This window comes from Chiloscyllium plagiosum, chromosome 14, assembly GCF_004010195.1.
Source record: "Chiloscyllium plagiosum isolate BGI_BamShark_2017 chromosome 14, ASM401019v2, whole genome shotgun sequence".
NCBI classification, from domain to species: domain Eukaryota; kingdom Metazoa; phylum Chordata; class Chondrichthyes; order Orectolobiformes; family Hemiscylliidae; genus Chiloscyllium; species Chiloscyllium plagiosum.
This window is the reverse complement of record NC_057723.1, coordinates 51,527,962-51,548,394: the sequence shown is the minus strand read 5'-3', so window position 1 is coordinate 51,548,394 and position 20,433 is coordinate 51,527,962. Positions and strand designations below refer to the sequence as shown.

At 40.0% G+C, this 20,433-nt stretch overlaps 1 protein-coding gene across 2 annotated transcripts in view; it reads left to right on the top strand.

The window, feature by feature from the left end:
- sh3pxd2b (SH3 and PX domains 2B) overlaps nucleotides 1-15,877 on the top strand; it is a 334,077-nt gene extending 318,200 nt beyond the window's left edge. For both annotated transcript variants that reach the window (XM_043703799.1, XM_043703800.1), the window contains 2 exons: nucleotides 8,845-8,970; nucleotides 10,726-15,877. In XM_043703799.1, coding sequence (XP_043559734.1) covers nucleotides 8,845-8,970; nucleotides 10,726-12,465 — 1,866 coding nt within the window. In that variant the 3' untranslated portion in view covers nucleotides 12,466-15,877. The remainder of the gene's footprint in view (nucleotides 1-8,844; nucleotides 8,971-10,725) is intronic.
- Nucleotides 15,878-20,433: the final 4,556 nt, after the last annotated feature.

Here is a 20,433-nt window from a genome sequence, read left to right as displayed (position 1 = left end):
CTTTCTTCTCTCTCTTTGCTCAGCCAAGAACTTTCTCTCTCTCTCTCTCTCTCTCTCTTTTTCCCTTTCTCTCTCCTTCTCTTCTCTCTCCCTCTCTTCTCTCTCTTCCCTTTCTCTTTCTTCTCTTTTTCCCTTTCTATCTCCTCTTGTTTATCTTCTAACTCCATTTTCCTCATTGTAATTTAAGTTTTTCTACCTTTACTGCAATTGTCTGTTTCTCTGACCCCTTTACAATTTCAGCTTTGCGTTTGTCCTTGGTTAAACCCAAATCTAACTTCTTTGCTAATTCTAAGAGTATGGCCTTTTTCTTTCCTTCTAAACTTTCTTTGCAAATTTGAGAATCATCTTCAAATCCCAGAACCTCTTTTGCAATTTTAAGAGCCATTTCTCTCACTTTTAATTTAATCAACCACAAGTCATCAAAATTAAACAAATTGTCTCACCTGCATGTTATTTAAAGATCTAGGACACTAACCTGCAAGTGTTTAAATCAACTGGGATCTTTCATACACCTAAATCTATTCAAATCTGTCTAATCTAGTTCAAATCGCGGACCCGAGCCCCCAAACTGTTACGACATTGGGTAAACTCTCCTGCTTAATTTAAAACCAACAACACAGAAAAGATTTATCCCATGCAGTAATCTGTAAACATTTTGAGTGGCCAAGAACTCTGTAAAGTAAAAATTAACAAATTTATTTCTTAAAGCATAACAGAGAATAATTAACAAACTACTATTTACAATTTCTTTCTCTAACCTATCTTTCAACTTGTCTTCTATCATCCTAGTCTGAAAGAACTCCCAATTAAGATTCTAATCTCAAAACCAGGCAACGTTAGGTCCTTGTCTTCGGATTTTCCTGTGTCTTCTTTTCATCTTGTTAGGAACTTCTGCGTTACAGGTAACTGATCGAAAAGGTACTTTTAAGAGAGATATTTTTTCAAGCAGTTTACAGCTAGGACTTTGCAATTCTCCTCTCAACTGTTCAATTTTATCCCGGCCTTATACCCCAGAGCATCGGATTGTATCTTTGGCTTTTAAGATTGACAATATACTCAATTCAAACTTGATTAGAAATTGGTATTTTTTTCAGGGTATAATTTAAACTGATTGGCCAAATTTGAATTTGTTTTTGTCTCCAGGCAACGAGCTAATCAAGTTGTTCGACCAATTGTTACATACATTGTTGCCTTATTGAGAACACTTGGTGCTGTGTCCCGTAGTTCTGCTGCTTTTAACTTTCTTAAAGTACACTCACATTTTCATAACACTGTTGAGCAGAAACTGAATGGACAAACCATTTGAAGACTGTGGCTACAAAAGCAGAGGCTAGGAACTCTGTGGCAAGTATCTCAACTCTCAACTCACCAAAGCCTCTCCACCATCTATAACGCACAAGTCAAGACTGTGGTGAATACCCTCCAGCTGCATCAACACTCAAGAAGCTCATCACCAAACAGGAAAAGCAGGCTAGAACAGCATCTAACTTGGCCCATTTTTGCTTCCTTTTCCCAGTGCAGAGTGGCAGTGGTGCGTACCATCCACAAGATGAACTACAACTATTTAACAGCATCCTTTAACAGAATCTTCCAAACCTTTGGTCTCAACCACCTAGATGGACAAAGGCAGTGGACTCACAAGAATACAATCACCTTCATGTTCCCCTCCAAGCCACACACCACCCTGACTTGGAACTATATCTCCATTCCTTCATCGGCACTGGGGCAAAATCGTTGAATGCCCTCCCGAACAGCATTGTGGGTGTACCTTTAACAAGTGGATTACAGCAAATTAAGAAGGAAGCTTATTACTATTCAAATGGAAAGTAGGGTTGGAAATAAAATCTTGGCCTAGCTAGTGTAGGCCATACCCCATTTATGACTTCTTAAAAAATAATCAATACCCTCAAATTTGTTACAAAGTTAACTAAGCCTCTTTAAAATAAACATAAGGAGCCCTTCCCAGCCTTTGACCTCAGTACTCCTGCTGTGTTGACATTATACAACTCAACGGTGGGCTGTAGCCAACACTGTCCACTTATATCATGGGACAGAATGGAAGTGTCCTAGTGTTCTTTATTAGGTCTTGAAAGTTTTAAATTAACCACAATGAGGGATCCAAGATGGCCATGATCTGGTAGGTCTGCTGTGCTGGGCTCTGCACCATAGTCAAGTAAAGTGGTACTTTTAACACCCCCCCAATAAAAAAAATCGGGAAAATAAAGTAAAACAAAACCCCTAGAACCCCTAACATTTTGGGAAGCAGATGAAGACGAGTAAAGGAAAGGGAGCACATGGACCGCAGCAAGCAAAGCACTCCCCTACAGTGCTGGGCACACCCGCGGCCACAGCCCCGACTCCCATGGTGGTGCCTTTGAGCCAATTGGAGCAACAGAACTTAGTCTCAGAGTTTGTTAAAGTATGAGAAAAAATTGAGTCGCGCTGGATCTGTTCTGCCATGCTACAAAAGCATAGGCAGGAGATCCAAATGCTTGATCGTTGCATCAAGGCAGGTGAACAAAGGACTGCTGCATCGTAGACTGTGCTGGAGAATTCAGAGAGAAGGATCCGAACTAGAAAGCCAGGTTCAGACCCTGCTAGACCAGGTCAGTGACCTCGAGAATTGAGTTCAATGGAAGAACTTATGGATAATCAGGCTCCCAGAACGTTAAGAAGGCGAGAACCTAGTTGTCCAACTGGAGCAGTGGCTCCTGCAGTTCCTGGGTCTGGGAGTTGAGTCGGGCCAGGTGTGTGTGGAGCGGGCCCACCGGATTACCAAGAACAAATCTGGGTTGGATCAGCGTCCCCACCCGATTCGAGCATGACTTCAGTGGTACAAGGCAAAGCAAATAATAATGGAGGCCTCCAGAAGGCTGGGAAAAGACTCGTTGGACCAGGGGTCAAAAATTATGTTTTTCAAGACTTCTCTGTGGCTGTAATCAAAAAGAGGAAATCTTTTGATGAAGTCAGCAAGAGGTTGAGAGACCTGAATATCCAATACTCTGTGAGGTACCTGGCTGTTCTGCGCTTCAGCCATGGAGGGTCTGTTTACAACTTTGACTCAGCAGAGAAAGCAAGGGATTTCCTAGACTCTTTGAAATAGATGGTCTTGGTCAGAAAAAAAATGGACAATGGTATATCCTTCGCTCTCTTGGTTGTTGGTTATATATGTTTGACATTGCTTTGATGTAAAATCCCCCCTTTTTTTAACTAATGCCTGTTATTCACTTGTTTCCTCCGGGTGTGGGGTGGCTATTTCTTTTATTAAAGACAAATGGAGTTGATGTATCAAGGGAATGTTTTGGGTGTCCACTTTTAATTTTCATGTGTGTAAATAATAGGTTTTCTTTGTCTCTGTACTGCTTGTGTTTGGGACACAGCTTTCGCTGATGGTCGTAGTATTGGGCTGAGTGTCCCCTGTGGGCGAGAGGGGAAATCTCCAGTTATTTGTTGCTTGCATGTATGTTTATTTGTTTAATTTAAGAGTAGTGGTTAGTTTTTTAGATTTTGCAATATCTGTAGTGGTAGTTTTTAGATTTTATAAGTCCTGGTTTTTTTCTCCACTCGGCGTAACATGAGTAAGCCTCTTCCCCTCGCGGGGGCTGCGTGCCATTTTGGATGGTTATGGCCAGTGGTTCATTTAGATGGTGCACCTGGAACATAAAGGGGAGTCATTCCCTAATCAAAAGAAAGAAGGTGCTCTCAACCTCAGAAAGGAGAGGGTTGACATCACCTTGCTACAAGAAATATACTTGAATGACAAGGAACATTTGAAATTAAAGCAGGGACAGTTTGGTAGGGTATTCTTTTCCTCTTTAAATTCTGAAAGCAGAAGAGTGGCCATATAAGTACAGAGAAACCTCCCATTTCAGATAATGGACCAAATTGAGGATGAACATGGGCGGTTCATCATCCTGAAGGCCTTAATACACAGGGAAGAGTATGGCATCCTGAATGTCCTTGGCACACCCTCTTAAGTTCTTAATCGACATATTCTCCAAATTGATGGCTCTTGGGGTGCACCATATGATCATAGGAGAAGACCTCAAGTGTCTCATAGATCCCGAGGTGGATAGGATGCCAAGGGGTCTCTCAGGTATCTCCCTGCAATCCAGACAGTTGGTGGACTTATGTGGGAGTTGTGGTTGGTGGATGTGTGGAGGTGTCTCCACCCTAGTGGTAGAGGTTTTACCTTTTACTACAACTGGCACAAGTGTATGTTCTTTGTTCCATTGATCTGTCTGGATTCAGTGTTATCCTACAGGATTGGGAATATAGCCCATTTCGGACTATGTGGCAGTGTACTTGGATGTGAAGATCAGATGTAGTGGAATAGATACATGGCTTTGGCGCGTGGATCCATTTGTTTTGAAGGATAGCAAATTTATAGAGTACTTCACAAGGGAGTTTAGGGCCTTTTGGGCCATTAACACGGGTACAGCCAGTAACCCATTGATGCTTTGGGAGACCACCAAGGCTTATTTAAGGGGCTTAATTATGTCATTCTGAGCAACCAAGAAGAGGCAGAGAGGAGAACAGCAACATATGCTTGAGGCCCGGCTGAAGGCAGCCAAATCAGCATATTGTGATAGACTGTCTGTGGCTAAGCTACAGGGTCACAGCTCTCCGAGCTGCTCTGAATTCAGTAATTACCCAGGCAGCGAAGGGAGAGGTCTCCTTTGCCAATCAAAGGAGAATATGGTGATAAGCCAGGTAGACACCTGGCATATTTGGCCAGGAAGAAAAGTGCCCCACAGTCCATCGTGTCCATTAGGGAGAGAACTTATCACTCATGAGTTTAAAAAGATTAATGCAATATTCAGGAAGTTTTACACAGAGTTATACTGGTCTGAGGGTCGTGAGGATAGAGTAGCAAGGATGGAATCCTTTTTAGAGAATCTGAACCTCCCGGGTATAAATGCAGACCAAGCTTCCCTTTTGATGCACCCTTAACAATACAAGAGGTACAAGCAGCGGTAAGGCACTTCCAAAGTGGCAAAGCATCTGGTCTGGATGGGTTTCCAAGCAAATTCTACGAGGAGTTCATAAACATGTTGGCTGAGCCAATATTGGGTTTGTACAATCATTCGTACAGCCAGGACTGCCTTCCCCCTCTCTTAGGAAGGCCAATATCACTCTTATCCTAAAGGGAAGGAAAAATCCTGACGACTGTGCCTCATATACATCTATCTCACTGCTCAATGTAGATTTTAAAATCCTGTCCAAAAAGCTAGCTTTGAGATTTGAGAAGGTACTGCCCACTATCATAAAGGAAGACCAGACAGGTTTTATTAAGTGTCGTAGCTTTCCAGTAATATTAGGAGAGTGTTGAATTTAGTACAGTTATGTCAGCAGAGGCCAATTCTGGGCTTGGTAGTCTCCTTGGATGTGGAAAAGGCGTTTGGTGTCCTGGAACATTTTGGCCTTGAGAGGGCTTTCGCTAGGTGGGTGGCAGTGCTGTATAATGATCCTACAGTGGCGGTCTTTACGAGCAGCATAAAATCAGATAATTTTAGCATTGGGAGAGGCAGCCAACAGGGGTGTCCTCTCTTGCCGCTGCTATTCACCTTAGTAACTAAACTGTTGGCAGAGGCTATTCGGAAGGACTCAAATAATTGTCCCAACGGTAGGAATGGGAGAGTAGAAAATCACTCTCTACACTGATGATGTTCTTCTCTTCTTGGCTAACTTGGAAAAGTCTGTACTCTGGTTAATACAAAAGATTAATTTATTTGGCATATTTTACAAAATCGGAAGCCATGCCCATGAGGGACTTGTTTGGAGTGCCTGACCTGGAGGATGGAACACAATTTCCTTTTGGGTGGTCAAAAAAGGCTTTCCTTACTCGGGTACTTTTTATTACCCCCACTTTGCACCAGCTGTATAGAGCTAACTTTGTGTAATTGTTTGAAAGGATAAAACAAGATCTTCAGCATTGGGAGGCCTATATCATGGTTAGGCTGAAAGGCCCTGATTAAAATAAATGTTCTTCCTTGACTATACCCCATGAGAATGCTCCCATTCTTGTTGCCCAGACAATTGCTGCGAAAGCTCAGTGGCTGACTTGGATCCTCTATTTGGTGTCTTAGGGGCCCCTCTTGTTAAATTCACCAAGTTGCAACTCCCACAGGGTATGGGGGGGTAGATCTCCCAGATTTTAAGCGATATCAAATAAGCGCTTTATTGTCCTATGAGAGTGACTGGGTGTGAAAGGATTCGAGGTCTATATGGCTTGTTATCAAAGCCTGCCAAGCAAGGTGCCCCTCCTTAATTTATGGATAGGATGAAATCTGTTGCTGAGCATTGTTTATCCTCTTAGTTGGATTACATTGACCCCAGGATTCAGGCTGGGGTCAGTGGATCACGGCTTTAAAGGGAGAGATCCTGATGTCTTTTGACCAGCTAAGTCACAAATATGGGCTACCTAAGTAAGGACTTCTTTCATTATTTTGAGATTAGGGATTATATACAGAGGAGGACCATGCTTTTAGCTCAACCCTAAAAGTCCAACATGGAGAAAATGGTGCTCTGATGCACGGGCACTCTCTGCCAGTACTCTATACCATTTACAGGGAGGGGGCATCTGGAATCTGGAGTCAGGAACTAGGGGTAGAAAATTCATCTGAAACATGGAGGACATATAGGAGAATGTGAAAAAGATCTCGGTATGTAATAAAGCGCAGGTTATGCAATTGAAGATTCTCCGCAGAGCCCAAATGGCGATTAGCAAAATTCAAGAAAGGAGTATCTCCAAGGTGCCCTAAATGTAAAACAATCATTGGGACCCTTACGCATTGTCTGTGGTCATGCTATAAGATCCGTAGGTACTGGGGTGCCATAGTGAATGAGGTGGAGAAGATACTGGGATTTGAAGTTAAGGCGGATCCAGTATCCCTTCTTTTGGGACTATCAAATCTGCCTCCATTAGATGAGCACGGAAAGAGATTATTAATATTCTCATGTATTGTACAATGAAGAATATTTTAATGAGCTGAACCTCAGAAAACCCCCCATGTTTCATGGGGTGGCATAGATTAGTGAAGGAGCATGTTCCTCTGGATTTTCTTAAGAAAATGGTGCACCAGAAATTGGAACTATTCTATTAAACAGGACAGCACTTTTTAAATTACCTAGACACGGACCTGTCAGCCATATTGACCAGGACCTTTATAAAGTCGTGAAAGCCGGATTTGGTGATCTGGGGCCTTGGAGGGAGGAAGCTTGAATAAATATGGATATAATAACTGATGCTCCCGTGGATGGGAGCCTCACTGAGGGTGTGTTGGATGGTGTAATTTAACTTAAGTTAATTTAAGTTGATTTTGCATAATTTCACCTAATCTAAGTTAAGTTAGGTTAATCTAGTATAATTTAAGATAATTTAAACTAATTTGCTAAATTCAGTTATTTATTGAATTGTAATGTGGAAAGACTGTCCCGTACCTTTGTGATAATTTTGGTTTGGTTTGTAGAGTAGTAGGTATTGTTAATATTTTTGTAACATAAAATTGTTGCACTACCTTCCGTACTTTTATAATTTTGTAAAAAATAAAAACCTTTTTCAATAAAAAATTAACCACATGATCTTTTTTACACAAAGTTGTTATATCATTTTGAAGATGTTGTACTTGCTGTTTCTTCCCTTCCCCAAACCTCCATTTCTCTTGATTCTTCAGGAAGTTTTTTTTTCAAATTATCATTTTTGTTGAATTATTTTGGGATATGTATCAGCCCTGCTGCTTTCAATGCTGACTCATTTCTACAAGAATCCTTTGACAGGTGTAAGATTTTGTGACATTTGAAAACACCAAAACTCTGTTTTATGTGTCATCTCAGGATATCTTGTTAATATGCACAATGAATTAAACAATGGATACAATGTCTGCCTGGAGGAGGCAGAGGCTATATCATTGCTAAATTAGTATGTTTGACTCCTTTTTCACGATTGGGTTTGGGGAGTGTGGGGGTGGTTGAGAGACAGAGTCATACATATACTATTCCGCCTAACTTTAATAAAATAATCTGATTATACGCATCCAGTTTATGATTAATTTGTCCATCGGCTATTTGTGTTTTTATGGCTTTACATTTTCAGAAATACTTTAGGTTGATTATAACATGTATATTTATCAATAATAACTTCATTAAAATTTCTTAACTGTGGACTAACAAACTATATTCTATTTTATTAATTTATTTATAAAATGTAGAGAATATGAAAACATGAAGGCTAATGCATCTGAATGGACTAAGTCAATGATTTTAGTGCTTTCTAATTTTATAAAGCATCCCTGCTGTAGGAAGGATGTTGTGAAACTTGAGAGGGTTTGGAAAAGATTTATAAGGGTGTAGCCAGTGTTTGAGGGTTTGAGTTATACGGAGAGGCGGAATAGGCTATTTTTCCTGGAATGTTGGTGGCTAATGGGTCACCTTATAGAGGTTTATCAAATCATGAGGGGCATGGATAGGGTAGGTTGGCAAGGTGTTTTCCCCAGAGACAGGGAGTCCAAAATCAGAGGGCATAGGTTTAAGGTGAAAGACTTAAAAGGGACCTAAGGGACAACGTTTTCACACAGAAGGTGGTGTGTGTATATGGAATTCCAGAGGAAGTGGTGGAGGCTGGTACAATTACAACATTTAAAAGGCAAATTGAGAGTGTATATGAATAGAAAGGGTTGAGAGGGATATGGGTCAAATGCTGGCAAATGGGACTAGATTAATTTAGGATATCTGGTCGGCATGGACAATTTGGACCGAAGGCTCTGATTCCATGCTATACATCTCTATGACTGTACCTGCAAAGACTAAGTCAATAATTTTAGTTCTTCCTAATTTTATAAACAGCCACGTGGATTGAACCTCCCCAAACCACCAACTCCTCCTGAAGTAGAAGAAGAGTTTTACACGATAGCTGCTTTCCAGACAACCATTCCTGATGGCATCAGTTTTCAGGCAGGACAAAAGGTTGAGGTAAGCAAATGAAAATGCTGTATAAATATTACTTACGTAAAGGTCATTGTGAGCTCATTCTAATGATAGTCTAAAAGATATTTTATGGGGAAATGTACTTTTAACTTCAGGACATAAAGTTCAAATCTTGTATGGATTGGTATAGATTGATGGTGGAAATTTCTCTGAGCCTTTTGAGAATCCAGTTTGGCAATCTCAACTCCATTCCAAACACGCCTAGTCCTAATGCTTGGTACTTTTTACTGAGAAACGGGTACATTTACTGAGGATCTCTTCTGCTCTACCTCAAAGTTGGCACTGAAGTGATGATGTTGGAACAGAAATATTCCTGAAGAAGTTCTCCCTCTGATACAAGGTGAAGGATAGTATGGGAAATGAAATCGGGAGCTGAGGGACTTTTACAGTCTAATTATGCTTAACCTGCTCATACTGGGTGTCTGAAATAGAAAGTATTCCTCTTCTTAAAGAGAATGTTTGATGTGAATAAATGACAGAAAGGAGTAGACCATTTGGCTCCTTGAGCCTACTGTTATTGAATAATCGCCTTAATTATTTCTGGATCCACCTAATTTTTTTGAGATTCCTATACAACACCCAGATCTGTTAACCAGATCATTCTGTATTCTCTCTTCATTTAAATAATATTTTGCTTTACTATTCCTATATCTGCAAATTTTGTCCACAAACCCACTCTTTGCAACTCTATCCTCCCCACATTCTTTGTATGCCATCAAGTTTGACTACTTTACACACTGTCCCTTCATTTAGCTAAAAAGTCCGGAATTTTCCAAATATCTCATGTAAAGGTCAACCCTAGTTCATGGGTAACCGATCAATATTTGAGTGTCATGGTATTATCCTGTACATAAATTGTGTTTTTTCTTTATTCACTTAGAGATCAGAGGCTTCTGCTAACAATACGGTATTTTGGAATGTAGCATGAATTTCAGCCCCTCAAAAATAGTCTCTACGTAATAGTTGATCACGTAAATTTAACCATAAAAAACGTCTAAAAATTCAACTTTTACACAAGTATATACAGTAAAACAACAACAAAATTCAGGCTATGCAATCCGCTTCAAAATAGTTATTCTTCATAAGCTGAAATCCTGAGGATGCCCAAATCTGCAATCAAAATAATTTCAACAATTGTTTATAGGCAGCACCAAGTTTAAGAAGTTCGATTTAAAGTTGTTTGCAGCTGTGAGCTCTAGCAGCAATAAACCGATTCACCCAGTAAAAAACTTAATATTCCCCACACCTTTCACTTTTTTGGTTAAGCAATAGAAAATTAAAGCCTACATTTCCTACACATTTTCTTTTCCTTTCTTGAAAGCAACAGTGAGCTATCACTGGTTACCTCTTAGAACTTTATCTCAGATAAATTCATATCATAAGTAAGCCTAGGCAATATTCATTTTTTGACTGCCACCAGATAGACATCAGTAAAGTATGTTGTTTGTCCTTGGGACGGTGTGCTGTATTATCCAAAATACTTACGCACAAAATTGGATCCAGTAGTGATAAATTACTATATACAAAAGGTATAAAAGCAAATGGTTCATTCCCACATAGGTCAGAATCTTCTTTATATTGGTTTGTGATCTTGCAATGCTCTTTAGACATCAGTTTACATTTGATTCAGTCAAATTGCTCGAATACTTTCCTGAGCGGGAAAATCATTAGTGCCGTCAGTTTATTTTGTTGTTAAATTATGCTCTAACTGAGAATAAATATCTTTTTATTCCTTTTTAGGTAATAGAAAAGAATTTAAGTGGTTGGTGGTACATTCAGATAGATGATGAGGAAGGATGGGCTCCAGCCTCTTTCATTGACAAGTACAAAAAATCAAGTAATGCTTCAAGGTCAAATTTCCTTCCGCCATTAGCACAAGAATTGGCAAAACTTAAACTGGATGGAACTACGGGAAGTAGTAGTAATGGAGATAGTGCCTTTATTGCTAGACCTCTTCCCAAAGAACCGGAACCAAATGATGCTGACTATGACACCATAGTTCAACACAAACTAAAAGAGCGGCGAGGAAGGGATACAAGTAAAAGCCCATCTTCTGACAATAAATTCAATTCTCAGATAAATGTAGAATCTCAATCCAAGTCATGTTCTCCTTCAAATGTTATTAATAATGACACTTCCAGATTTAATAAAGAGAAGCCTGTTCTTCCATTAAAGAAAGAACAGATTAACAGTAAGTTTGAGGGGGAAGTGGTAGATAAGCATTCAAAAGGACTTCCACCCAAGCCAAGTGTACCAGGAGGTATTTTACCCCTGCTGCCACCAAAAATGTCATCTAAAGGAGACAAGAAAGTGACTGCTGAAGCAAGTAAACTTTCACATTCGAAAGGACTTGAATCTGGGCCCAAGATGCTAGCAGGTGAAATTGCAAGGTCTAATCTAAAGCCTGTAGGGAGACAAGCAAAGTCAAAGCCTGATACAGAAGAAAAGTCAGTGGACTCTCCCCCAAATCAGCCACTAAAGCCAAGACCTCTTTTGAGGCCTAAGCCACTTCCTGCCTTGAAAGGAGAAAGTCAATCCGAATCTGAAGTTGACATCTCCAACCTAAGAAGTAAGTTGAGAAGAGCAAAGTTGCCAGACAAAATGGTGGAGCAGGACTCCTCCCAAAATGTTACTGGCAATCAAAACTACTCAAATAATCAAACCTCTCTAGATTTCTGTAGCAGCTCTCCTGGAAATGTAGAAAATGTGCCTCAATTGAAACAAGATTTAGGAATTAGCTCTAAGATAAGTGATGTGAAAGTTATGCAGAGAGAACAAAATGGTCTTGAAAGTGAACAGAATGATAGGGATGATCCAAGTATCACTGAAGAGAAAGCAGCAAAGAGTTTAAAGCCAAGTGAGAAGAAAGGGGATGACCCTCAACCAAAAGGCCCAACTGCAGCAAACAAAGAAGGTCCTCCCCGACCTGTTGTGCCACCAAGAAGACCCCCACTGCCAAAGAAAACCTCCGTAGAATCTGCAGACGTGAAAGGCCATCCAAAAGATACAGCTGAGAACAAGCCCACGTGGGGACAAAATAAACCCTTCATTCCTCCACCAAGATTTAAATCAAGTTCATCTCATGAACAAAGCAAAGATGATATTAAGGCAAGAGGAGCTTCAAAGGAGTTCCTCCCAACAAAAGGATCTGTTCCATTCAAAGTTCATGAACACAGAAAAGAACCAATCTTTCCTTCAAAGCTAACGGACAGACAGGCAGAACTATTGGAAACGGGAAAAGAGAAGAATAATGCTGCATCAATCAACATAAACCTGTCCAAAGATGAAGAATCTTCAAAAGAATGTCTTTATGTAGCTCTTGCAGATTTTGCAGGAGATGAGGAAACCGCTGGATTTAAGGAAGGAACTGTATTTGAAGTATTTGAAAAAAATGCCAATGGATGGTGGTATTGTAAAATCCTGAATAGTGAACCAACATGGGAGGGCTGGGCCCCTTCTAATTATCTAATCAAAAAATAAGTATCATAGTATAGTTTTTTTTTTACACTGCAAGATGCTTTTTTCATAATTAATATTTAATTAGCTCATTAATTTATAGGTTTACGCTTTCTAAAAGCAATTTAATACATTCCTTGTGTAGTTTTAACCTAAGTTGGAACAACATAAAGTGCATGGTCAGAAAATAGACGATTTCAGTAATTATTACATATTTTACACTTCTGTTTACTCCATTTAGTCCCTAATGATCTGCCAGTCATCAACCAAGATTAAATAAATGCTCTTGTTGTTTTGAGCACATGATAGTGTTTAAGGTACTGAACTAGCAGCTGAGATTCCACCATGGCACCCTGTAAAGACTGTTTTTAAAAAAACACAACCAGTTTACTAGCATCACCCAATAAGAAAAAAAATGAAAGCTCTCAGTCTGCGATTCTTACTTATCCATATATCAAAAATGAGCTTTTCTAATTGACAAGAAAATTAGAGCTTATTGCTTTTTTGCCAATTAAAGTTGCTGTTGAATACATAAACAAATTATTGGGATTTGGAAATTCCAACAGTGTAATGGTTCATACCAGTTGCAGGTATCATGTAATGTAAATCTGGTACGAGTAAATATTGCCCACAAAACTGTTGTTCCTTCTTAAAGAATTACTCTGCATCAATTGTTTATATTATTTTTCTTTTATATTGTAGAATTCTGCATAAGTAGATAACATAGAAACTTTAATATACAGCTCTGTCAAAAGGGACACAATAGTTTAGCGGATATAATGCACGTAAAGATTAAGAAAATCAGTTATACACGCAAGTAGCATATGGAGTCTGCTGATGAATTTCCATGCAATGACAGAGCACATAGATTTCTATAATCAATACATATTGTGAACCTAACTATATGCAGTTATGTCATTGGTATACTTCAGATACCTCTGAGACAAGAGACTTATGAGAGATAAGTGGGTGGATAATACTTCAGACCAGTTGGTAATATTCTTTAATGATAAAGAGAGTTTGTTAATAGGTTATATTGAAACAAGTTCACTATTAACAAAGAAAAAGTGTACTGAGAACAATGATGAACAGAATTTAAATTGAGTAATGCTCCTTTATTCATCCTTGTTCTTCAAATTATTTGTTTGGTTAATCTCCCATGAATGTAAACTACATGGGGTCTTTAAAAGATGATAACTAAAACATATTAGTTATAATGTAGTGTAGACTTCATCAAACATTTATTAGGAATGATTGCTTTAAGAGGGCTTGACTGGTATCAAGCATAAACTTTGACGCAAGAGACTTGAAATGTGAAACATGCTTTTAAAATTGTTAACATAATTTCTCTTAATAAAATTGAAATGCATTTGAAAGTAGCAAAAAGTAAAATACCTCACGTTTAAACCAGGGAACATTAATATTCTCCTGTCGTGCAAAACCAAGTAAAAAATGCTTAAACAAATGCAATGCGAAAGTAATTGCTTCAATTTGGTTATGATAACAAAAGTATTTTAAAATTACATATACAATATTCAAGCAGCATTTGAGATTACACTGGTCCCACACCCATTCCTTAGCTTTTCTCTCGCCTTATAGTGGCAATCATCTGAAGCATTCAAAAAGATTGCCACTTAGCATTGTAGAATAAATTTTTATTTCAAATGCTTGACCAACAGTTGTGACAATATTTTATCTATGCACTTCACAAGTACACTGGTTTGATGCTGTCAACATAACAGACAATATTGCCAAATGCTACTGGAATGGAAGCTTGACCAGGGAAATTTCTAAATCTGGTTTTGAGAGTTTGCAAAAGATAAAGAAGACAATAATCAAATAATACATTTTGATATCTAAAAACTGACATTAAGTGCCAAAACATTTGTGAGTAATAAATTTATATTATATTGTTAAAATTCCATCTTGCATTGAGTACTTAACACAATTTTCTGCAATATACTAAAGCAAAAGAAAAGTCCACTCATTATTCATATTCCAACTAAGATTTGGCCTGTAATACATTAAATAATGTGAGATCTTGCAAATTTCTCTCCATAATCTTTCAGGTCTTTTTTAATTGCATTGTGTAACTGGTTTTGGAGCAAAAAGAATTGTTAATATCATTTACCTTGGCGAAAGGTATTAGGTAATTTCCCAAAATTTTCTCTCGCTCAATACAAATCTGAGCGACTAATGAAATTCAGCGTAGAAAGGTTTTGATGTGGAATTAATGGTTATTCTATCAAAATGTTCAGCCCATTAAAGAGAAAAAATAAAATTGAAGTTTTACCGTTGCCGTACAACGTTAGTATTTCATAATATGCTTACAAAATTTTGTTACGTTACCTTTCCTCAGTAATATAGATGACTACTCCTCTGCACATAGATTACTAAAGCCAATCATTAATTTGAATTGAGTAATGCTTCTCTTTGAATTCTTGTTACACAGATGATACTTAAAAGTGAAAGGAAATTCTTGAGTCAAATGTTGTAAATGGTAGGAGCTTGCTCCCAGCTTGATCACTTAGTAGTTAGACATATATATTTACAGTTACCCTATGTGCAGTGTTTCACTTTTGGAAGTTTAGGGCACTTCACGATGAACATAACTTCCCATTAGATATGGTAAGTCACTGATGCATTGCACGGTGCTAGATATAAGGGCTAACCAAAAGAAAGGGGGGAGAAATGTGAATAAGGAAGGAATTAAAATCTTTAGGCAATGATCTTGCAGAATACTCCACTCTTTCGAATTATTTTTCAAGCAGTTTAAAATCAACATTCTGCGAGGATCAGAATGAATGGTTGATAGTGTGAAGCCCAGAGGGTGTTTTCCAGTATTTAAGATACAATGTAAAAGCAAATTGGGAAGGCAGGAATGAAAGTTGGTAATGGTGTTGAGAGTGGTTATGAAGTTTAAATTTGGGCTCTGTCAGAGATTTGCATTACACCTAACCTAGATCATGCATGAAGAACTTCATGGCACAGAGCACACAGTGGTAATCTTCCATTTTGTAACACTGACACACTTCATCCTGATAAGTATGTTTACACAAATAAGAAATAATGATAAAACAGGGTTTTATGTTTTAACATGAATTACCTCTTAAAGTCCACTGAACAACGGTGACATCCTGACCATTGAGTAAATAGCAATGGATTATGCTGATCTTTGAAGTTGACAGGAAACATCTTACATGGGAAATACAACAATGTAATTCCTGATTTAAGTATGAAGGGATTTTGGCCTTGATGTCACATGTGGCCTATGTTCAGTTGTCTGTAATTTAGCCATCATTACTGTAGAAAACATTACTAATGATAAACTGTCAATTTGAATTTTGGAGAAGCACTCTCTCAAACTGCAATGTTTTTTTGTTACAAGGGTTTATTTTGTTGAACTTTAATAAACATTTGCAGCTTTTGTTTTAAATGTACCTTGTGCACTGTATTTGTGGGAGACATGGTAGGAATTATGTCCTGAAGCTTGCATCTCATTTCATTTCATCAATGGACATGGCATAGGCTGTGGCTCCAAATGGGTATTTTTCTGTGCTGTGGTTAGCTCCTCTGACATAAGAAAGAAATGTATATAACATGGTACCGAACAATTCACCAAGCATTTATTACAACTCCTACTATACATGTTACAGTCACAGACACTTCAGCTATTTAATTAAAAATAATACACTACCATCAGCATGTCATGCTTCAAGAGGCCTCAGTTAAGACGTATCCTGAAACGTTTAATTCAAATTTTGATGTGATACTTAGCTGTTCGACAACTTTGAACTGATCTAGTGATTTTATTCCTATCGGGGAGGTATGTGTTGTACTCGCTTCCTCTTGGTTGACAATTTGGCTATCATGCTGCTGGCTGCTGTTATTCAACATACAATAATCAACACACAATAATCAACATTCTCTATCTTGTGGTCTTTGTACATGATTGACATTGGACATTTTTCTACCTGGCTTCTGTTCCATCTAATGTAGCACCATTATCAGTAATGAGTTTATTTATTCTGGGCTGGTTGTATTCTTTAGAAAACTTCACTTCATCCGGAGGCTCACTGATGATGTGACCTAGTATGGTGACGAAACATCTGAAAACAAACCTTCCAGCTCAGCAAGCAAACCTACATGCAAAAACTTGCTGGTATCAAAGTATTTGTATTACTGACTTACGCTCTCTAGTGTGCTGTTCTGGTAGTTCTCTATCTGTTCACCAGTCATGTAACTTTTTCATTCTTCTATCTTTAAAGCCAGTCCTGCATTTCGAGAAGGTTAGATAATTGTTTGCTAGCCTAGTACTTGCTTCCAAAGCGCAAGTTGTGAGGATGGTCACCATTTTTTCATTGGTGTTGTATTAAAATGCAGCATGGAAATTTTGTTTTGTTGCTTGAGCCTTGACATGATAGGCGATATCATTCATTTTTGCTAGAAGGAGGATGCAAGGTGATTTGATATGTCAATTTTAAGGCATACACATCTTGAAACAATTTTCCAGTGAACTAAAGATGGTTGTTGGATACACTGTTCTGGGACACTAAATAAACAGAAAATAATATTTATTATACCTGTAATTTGAGTGTAAATGTGACAGGATATCCCGCACAATCCAAAGATGTGCAGGTCAGGTTAATTGGTCATGCTAAATTACCCATAGTGTTAGGTGCATTAGTCAGAGGGAAATGGGCCTAGGTGGGTTACTCTTCAGAGGGTCGGTGTGGACTTGCTGGGCTGAAAGGTTTGTTTCCACACTAGGAAATCTAATCTAGTCTCTTCACTGACTGTATTGTCAAGATCTTGACTAGTGATGGTTTTCTAGTAGTGTTCGCTCCATCCTAACATTTGGTAAAATGTGGACTTCTGGAAGTGGGCTGGTAGAAAGTGAGGATTGCAGATGCTAGAGATCAGAGTCGAAAAGTGTGGCGCTGGAAAAGCACAGCATGTCAGGCAGCATCAGAGGAGCAGGAGATTCGATGTTTCGGGCATAAGCCCTTCATCAGGAATGTGTGGGTGGGGAAGGGGCCTGAGAGATAAATGGGGTGGCGTAGGGCTGGGGGGTGGGGAAGGTATCTGGGAAGGCGATAGATAGATGCAGGCAGGGGTGTGGGTGATAGGTCAGAGCGGAGGATGGAGTGGATAGGTGGGACAGTTCAATGTGGACATCGACCTCAAACCCACCAACTCCCACAGCTACCTGGACTACACCTTCTCCCACCCCTTTCCTGTAAAAACAGTATCTCTTACTCCCAATTCCTCTGTGGTATCTGCTCACATAACATACCAGATAGCCTCCTACTTCAAGGACTCCAATTTCCCCTCCCATATGGTAAACAATGCCCTCCCGTGCATCCCCTACACTTCTCACACCTCCTCTCTTGAACCCCACCCCACCAATTGCACCAATTGTTTTCAGATGTTTCGTCACCATAACTAGGTCACATCATCAATGAGCCTCCGGTGGGTCCTCTGTGGTCTACACCTTCCACCCCACCAATCTCCAGATACAGCGCATTACCTTCCACCATTTTCACCACCCATAGTCAGACCCCACCACCAGAGATACATTTCCCTCCCAACTCCTATTAGCAGTGTGCTGAGACTAGTCGCCCCACGACTTCCTCATTAGGTCACGCCCCCCATCAACCCACCCTCCACTCCCAGCACTTTCTCTTGCCACCGCAAGAAAGTGTAAAACCCTGCACCCACACCGCTCCCTCATGTCCGTCTAAGGCCCCAAAGGATCCTTACACATCCAGTAGAAAGCTTCCTGCACATCGAAACACCTCATCTACTGTGTCCACTGCTCTTGATGTGGTCTCCTATACATTGGGGAGACAGGACTCTAATTTGCAGAATGTTTCAGAGAACATCTCTGTGACACGCACCAAACACACCCACCGCCCTTAGCTGACCACTTTAACGCCCCCTCCCACTCCACCAAGGACATGCAACTCCTTCACTACCAAATCCTAGCCACCCAATGCCTGGAGGATGAAAGCCTCATCTCCCGCCTTCGGATCCTCCAAACACACAGCATCAACACAATTTCACCAGTCTCCTTATCTCCCCTCCTCCCATCTCATCGCAGATCCAACACTCCAACTTGGCAATGCCATCTTGAACTGTCCCACCTGTCCATCCATCTTCCTCCCCATCTATCCACTCCAGCCTATCACTATCACCCCTCACCTGCATCTACCTATCACCATTTCTGTGACTCCCATGATTCTATGACCTTGCAGCTACCTTGACCCCCAGCACATCGCGCCCCCCCCCCTCCCATTTATCGCTCAGCCCCTTTCCCCACCCCCATGTTCCTGATGAAGGGCTTATGTCCGAAACATTGATTCTTCTGTTCCTCTGCTGCTGCCTGTCCTGCTGTGCATTTCCAGTGCCACACCTTGCAATTTTTAGAAATGAACACAGAAGTCCTTCCTCCACTTCCAACAGATTGACTGATTGATTTACTCATTCCCAGGAAAGGGCAAGAAGTAATTCACACTAGTGGAAAAAGTGAAGGAAGTCCATTTCGGTGGGTCCAAGGACATTAACTCATCATTAGTGGCACGGTGGCTGTGTGGATAGCACTTGCCTCACAGCACCAGGGACCCAGGTTCAATTCCAGCCTTCGATGCCTGTGTGGAGTCTGCATGTTCTCCATGGTTCTCCTTGAGGTGCTCCAATTTCCTCCCATTCTCCAAAGGTTAGGTGGATTACCAGGTTAAATTGCGTATAGTTCCAGGGATGTGTATGTTAAGTGAATTAGCCCATTGGAAATGCAGGCTTGTGGGGATGCTCTGAATGGGATGCTCTTCTGAGGGTCGGTGCAGCTGCACTTTTTTATAATGAGAATCCAGACAAAGGTGTAAATATTATTACGTCAAAAATACTTTCATAATGTCGTAATGAACTGCCATGGTCTTGCTCATGTGGTAGCTACAGCGTGTGAAATTCAGGTGGTCTGTCTTATATGCATACTGTCATCTGTGTTGCACACTGTGCATTTTGTGGTAAGTGTTACGGGAAAGTGACGGGTGCAAGATTGGGAGAGGAGTAGGAGGTAGGCTGAAGAGAAGTGGAGAGAGAGAATTTGGATGAGAATCATAGAATCCTGATCGTGTGGAAGCAGGCCATTCAGCCCATCGAGTCCACTCTGACCCCCTGAAGAGCATCCCACTCAGACCACCCCCCCCCCAAATCTCAGTGACCTTGCATTTCCCATGACCAATCCACCTAACCTGCACATCATAGGACTATGGAAGGTAACCCACACAAATACAGGAGAACGTCTATGTGGAGTTTTCACAGTCACCCGAGAGAGTGGAATCGAACCTGGGTTCCTGGTGCTATGAGGTAGCAGTGCTAACCACTGAGCCATAATACCTCCCTGGTTACAAGACATATGGAATAGGGCAATGGAGAAAAGAGAATGCTTGCACAACCTTGGAAACAATGTTTTGACAATAAATTGAGCTCTTATAGTGTGACTGCCATAATGTATCCAGAGTTGTTGACGGCAAAATGCATGTTTGCAAATGTGTGTCTGCACCTTTTATGTTAATCTATATTGACTGAGTGTTTTGCATGGCTGCTTCTTACTGAAACAATTCAGCTAGCTGCAAGCAGAGAATCTTGCTACGTACACTGACCAAAGCTCTTGATCAAAGGCATTGATCAGTCTGACAATTATCTCATAGAAATCAGTGTCCTATTCTTGGCATTTCTCCGGAAACTACTTGAGTGCAAACACAAAATCATGGTTCCTTGATTTTTTTCTCGAATTGCTCTCATCCTTTTGTCACAAACCCTCTTCAAACAGTTCAGTCTGGTGAAGATTTTGCTTGAGCTGGAAAGGAGTAAGATTCCTCTATGATTGCCCACGTTTAACAAATGTATCCACAGCTCCCTGAGGAACACTCTTGTCTTTATTGATTGTGTGATGCATGCAAGAATTGCAGCAGTAAGTGCCGTCTTCAA